This window comes from Vigna umbellata, chromosome 9 (assembly GCF_029865625.1).
Source record: "Vigna umbellata cultivar VRB3 chromosome 9, Vumbellata_1.0, whole genome shotgun sequence".
NCBI classification, from domain to species: domain Eukaryota; kingdom Viridiplantae; phylum Streptophyta; class Magnoliopsida; order Fabales; family Fabaceae; genus Vigna; species Vigna umbellata.
The window spans coordinates 9934094-9939732 of NC_142173.1; the positions used below are offsets into that span (position 1 = coordinate 9934094).

A 5639-nucleotide genomic window follows, 5' to 3' on the forward strand; every position below is an offset into this window, starting at 1 on the left:
TCATTTAGTTTTGTGTTTTGATTTATAGTATTTAATTAAATAAGCGTTGTTTATTAGAGGATGGTTATTCATAATTTTGTAATAGTGAAAAAAGATGATGAAAATGTTTGAAATTTTAATTATATACCAAAAGTTTTCCCACTGCAAAAGTAGAGAATCTGGCCACTGCAAATGGGCTGCAAAAGCACTCTCAAAAGAAAATAAACGCATGCCTGCACACTGGGTCATCACATGCACATCCAGAGTCCACTGTATTCGTCAAAGGGTATATAGCTTATTTCTCGTGAAACAACAGTGATTGAGATGATACTTTTCTTTATTTTATTATGCTTGGAATCGGTTATTTATAAATGGGAATCAAATAACGAAATAAGCACGTTAATATATTTGGAAAGATGTATGGAACAACAGTGTGTTCGTACTGCTAGTTATAAGGGACATATAAGTCTTTCTCCTTAAATCAGTGTAAATCGTCGCACTTTAGCTGAGATGAGATGCACAGTGTTTTTTCCAAAATCCTCCCCCTTCAATCATCGCAAATCGGCACAAATCAGCCCATGAGAATACCCCTACTTTTGCAAATCCATCCTTGCCAATCTACGTAAACAGTAAATTCCCTTAAAAGGAACACAGCCAAAGAGCGGAATCCACATAAAATATGATAAAAATTTTGTGGTTCAAGTCTGAGCACTATTAAATGTGAATGTTGATTGATTGATAAGGATAGTCATGAAAAGAAAGAAATCTGAAATTGTACGATGTAATAAAAGTTCATTGTACAATAAACACGATCTTATAATTCATATCCTTTGTTGTGTGGTGCAACAGAAAGCTTTCAACTAAATGGCAATACCTAAAACACTTCCAAATCAACCAACTCTATTCAATTCCACCGACAACCATGACACACTAATTTAGCATATATTTTAATATAAATTTTCATCGTTACAGAATTTAGTCGAACATGCATAGCAAATACATAAGAGCGGAATGTAAGATAAAGTATAATAAAAATTTGAGTTAAATATATTCTTACCTTTTGTGAAATTTGATTAAGAATTGAAATTTATTTTTATCCAAAATTTATGTTTTTATTTTTGAACTTTAAAAATAATATATATAATCATTTTAATTAATTATGTTAAATTCTTTTACACGTATTTTATGTTAATTAATATTTTAGTTATTTATGTTATTTAACATGATTTTGTTTCAATACCAACTTAAAAAACGTGTTTAATATGTAAAAGCAATTTAATATAATTAAATTAAAAAAATTATATGTTTTTTACTTTTTAAGTTTAAAAATTAAAATATATCAAAACATTTCTATAGAAACAAATTTTAATTTCATTTCAATAATTAAAAACATATTTAATTTTTTTCTTAAGTTTCTATAATTTGCTTTTGAGTTGTGAATCTTTGTGTGGATTATTTATTGATAGCTCTGCCGAGATATGGCAACGACAAAAGCATCTTACACATTAGTTTGAAATCAACAAACTCCGCAGCGAATGCGAACTTATTTTCTTTTGTATGTGTTGCAATAGAAACCTTTATTCAGAAATGGTAACCATCAAAGCTTCTTACACAGTAGTTCCAAACCAACCAACTCCAGACGGTATTCAATGGCTGTCTGATCTTGATCAAGTGGCGCGTCTGTTGCATACCCAAACCATCTACATTTTCCATGCAAAGCACAACCATGACGCATTAGTTGAACAGATGAAAAACTCTCTTAGCAAGATTTTGTGGCACTACTATCCAGTGGCTGGTAGATTGAGAAGGTCAGAAGAAGGTGGGAGATTGGAATTGGATTGTAATGCAAAAGGAGCGGTGTTGATTGAAGCAGAATCGACAAAAACAGTGCATGATTATGGTGACTTTTTGGGTGAGTCCGCCAATGACTTGGTTCCAACAGTCAATTACACAAACACCCAAATTCAGGAACTTCCCTTGTTAGTAGTGCAAGTAACAAGTTTCCTTGGCGATGAAGCGTTTTCCATGGGAGTTGCTCTATCTCATATTTTATCCGATGGTGTTGCTTCCATTCAGTTCGTCAACTCATGGGCAAAGTTGACTCGTGGAGACTCATTAGAGTCTCATGAAATGCCCTTTCTGGATCGAACTGTGCTAAAATTCACAGCTCCTCCATCAACCCCCCGCTTTCATCACCAAGAGTTGAAGCCTATGCCTCTCATATTAGGAAGAACTGACAGCACTGTTGAGAAAAACAAGAAGCTAAATGCCATTTCGTTGAAGCTGACAGCAGAACAAGTGGGGAAGTTGAAGAACAAGGCCAATGCTGATAAATCAACAAAAGGGTCTAGACCTTATACCAGATTTGAGGCTATTGCTGCACATGTATGGAAATGTGCATCTAAGGCTCGTGGGTTAGATGAGAATCAACCAACTCTGCTTCGGTTCAGTGGTGATATTCGCAATAGACTAATTCCACCTCTCCCTAGGAATTACTTTGGGAATGCTTTGTCCTTAACAACTGCATCATCACATGTTGGAGAAATCTTATCAAATTCTTTGGCTCATGCTGCTCAGAAATTAAGGGAATCAGTTGAAGCGATTACATATGATTATATAAGATCACAGGTATATGGAACCACTATTTTTTATACCCTTTCAATCTTATATCTATTTTTTTTCACATTTCATTTATAGTTTGACAGTATTTTCTTCTTATTTTGACGTGAAAAAATAAAAAAGTATAAAATGAAGTAGCACGAACAAAATAAATGAATAAAGTAGGCTCTTGGAACGATGCTCCAGGAATCTCTCCAACACTCTGATGAACCTTCTTTTAGTTTTCTGTTCTGTTTTTCTACTGCTCTCAAAATCCTGAAGAAAATTCATTTTTGCATAAATGCGTTAATGCCTCTTGTTCCTGTTTAACACGTTGACCACTCTTGTTCCTGTTTAACAACCATTTTTCTTGTTATGTTCATAGTACTCAAGCACATACTATTATGTTTTTCTACTGCTCTCAAAATCCTAAAATGAAAGTATAATAATTTCATATTTGACTTTTACAAAAAGAAAAAAAATCTTTGTTTTTTTCAGATTGATATAATTAGAGGTCAGGACCATACGGATAAAGCAAGGGCTTTGTATTTTGGAGCAAATGAAGGTAAGGATGCATTGTTTTTTGGGAACCCTAACCTTATTATTGCAAGTTGGCTGAGTATGCCAATTCAAGAAGCAGATTTTGGTTGGGGAAAGCCTGTGTATGTAGGTTTAGCAGATGTGGCTACACAAGAGAGGGCAGTGATTACCCAAAGTCCAGATGGTGATGGCTCAGTTATTCTGTTTTTACACTTTCAAGTGGAACATATGCAGCTTTTCAAGAACTACTTCTATGAAGAAATATAAACTGTGTATTATTCATATTGAACTGGTTGAATGCAAGCTTTACATGTTATATGTAATTTCTAATGTTTAATTGTTCGACTATTAGTCTTTGTTTTTATGTGGGTTAAAATACTTTTTTAGTCTTCTAATTCTTTATTTTATTCAATTCAGTTTTGATTTCTAAACTAAAACATGTCAGCCTCATCTCCCTTTATCTTCAAAAGTCACAAAATCTTTCTCCATATAGCCTTTCTCACGTGGACAACCAACACCAGCCCTGGGTCTCGCTGTTGCTAGCCTCCTGCTGGTGAGGTTTGTCGTCTTCGACGCCGTTAATCAGCGGCGCCGTTGTCAGAGTCGTCGGGTCTCCCACCTTTCTGTTTATACTCCAAAATTTCTTTACTTTTCTATTCTGTTCATTTTACTATAACCTTGTGGAGTAATTTATTTTTTGTCATAAATAAATGCTTGATAATTTGTTTGCTTTTATATCCTTCAATGGAAATTAACAATTCTTTCTCAACTATAATACACAACAATTTGTATTTAAGTAAAAAATAGACTTTTTATAACTATTTTTTCTACCTGATTAAATTCATCAAGTATAGAAAATGATACGATGATAAATAAAGAAATTTTGTTTACACCGATTACATTGTATAAAAATAATACAGTGGAAAAATCGTAATAAATTCTACACCGATTACATTTATTATTTTCTCAACTTTTTCTACATCTATTTTACTTAGAACTCGATATGGAATATCAATTCACGCTTCACTCTCTCGCCGCGCATCTTCTCTTTTCTCTTAATTCTCTGAGACTTCTTCTCCTTTGCTTCACGCCTTCTCTATAGTTCTCTCTGGCGCATCTTCTCCTCCACAAGCTCCTGCATTGAGGGCAGAGTTCAAAACCGCCAACGCCGCGACACTTTCCAGATCGTCTTCTCTTGATAAAAAAAATATAATATAAATTTTCTTCTTTAATTATTGTATTTTTAAATTATTTTTCTTTCTATTTAACTGTTATTTCCAAAGTTTTAAATAATATTAATTACTTTCTTTCGTTACTTATATTTTAACTTTTTACTTAAGCCAACCTAGGAATTCCCCTCAATCTTCTCATCTTTGTATAAGCACAAAGGAGAGTTGTGATGTTCCTCCTAAAACGCTTTCCCCACTATTAATGCAGACTACGAGTTGTTTAGTGATGATGCCCTACAGTTGATGGCAACCCCTTTAGGGACTTCCCATCCAAAGAAGTATCAACTTTACTCTAAGATCAAGAAAAGGAAGTTGAATAAAGGACTTAATCTTTTCTTTCTAAGTCTTAGAGTGTTCTCTTTACCTAAATACATTTACCTTGTTTTGTAGGTCACTAATAAGAGTGGAAACCATAACCAATCAACCAAAGAAGCTTGGTGAACTAAGGGAAGCAAAGGAGGTAAAGAAAGGAAGAAAGGAAGTGCTTTTTGGATTGGAAAAGCAAAGCTGATATACAGCATACGACCAACCAAGCAAACTAGTGTTTCCACTTTCTTTTAAAGCATGTTTTCAATGTTTACCGTATGGAACATGTGGCCAGCTGTATAGCTTCTCCTGCACACTTCTTATAAAGCTTCATGTACATTGCTAATATGTCCAGTAGCTTGCTAGGCCTATTTCTATAAAATGTCGGAACAATCGGTACCGTTATAGAGTCGTGCAGCGAAATAAATTAATAAAGCGAACCTTTGAACAGTGCAGAACAGTTCTTCCTTCGACCAACGAACTGGAAGAACAGTAGCGTTGCCAACTCGAAGAGAATCGCTCTGACCTTTGACCCACAAAGTGCGAGCTTCTCCTTTTCACGAGACTAGGCAGTGCAATGAACTAGCTTATGGAACTTCCTCAAATCACACTGTATTCTCAAAAGCTCAGAGTTGTCTTCTAAGAGTTTTGGAACTAACTTATATAGCCAACTGGTCTAAGTTCGTAGAGATGAATTATAACTGCCACAAATAATCGATTACTGTTAGTGATAATCGATTATTTGAGTCCGTTACAGGGTTTTTCAAAACTGATAATCGATTATCCTGAGGAATAATCGATTATTCCAGAGACTTTGGCAGTTCTCATCAGAACTAGTGATAATCGATTATTTGGAGTAATAATCGATTATTCCAGAGCAACTAGGCTTTTCAGAAGGGCTCAGGCTAATCGATTATAGCTTCTAATAATCGATTAAATGTGTAACAGTTTTAGAAATACAAATTTTTCTAAGTATTACATGTTTAA

The 5639-nt window shown here is 34.2% G+C and overlaps 1 protein-coding gene across 1 annotated transcript; it reads left to right on the top strand.

Moving 5' to 3' along the window:
* The first annotated feature begins 1489 nt into the window (after nucleotides 1–1489).
* Nucleotides 1490–3479, top strand: LOC148192503 (spermidine hydroxycinnamoyl transferase-like). The gene is made up of 2 exons (XM_088099091.1): nucleotides 1490–2607; nucleotides 3076–3479. The coding sequence occupies exons 1-2, from the start codon at nucleotides 1537–1539 to the stop codon at nucleotides 3382–3384; spliced, it is 1380 nt and encodes a 459-aa protein (XP_087955217.1). The 5' UTR covers nucleotides 1490–1536; the 3' UTR covers nucleotides 3385–3479.
* Nucleotides 3480–5639: the final 2160 nt, after the last annotated feature.

Bases quoted from the DNA above. Each gene is read 5' to 3' on its own strand.
- LOC148192503 (XM_088099091.1), top strand. From the start codon at position 1,537: ATGTGTTGCAATAGAAACCTTTATTCAGAAATGGTAACCATCAAAGCT. The intron at 2,608-3,075 runs GTATATGGAACC...TGTTTTTTTCAG, and splicing joins ATGATTATATAAGATCACAG to ATTGATATAATTAGAGGTCA.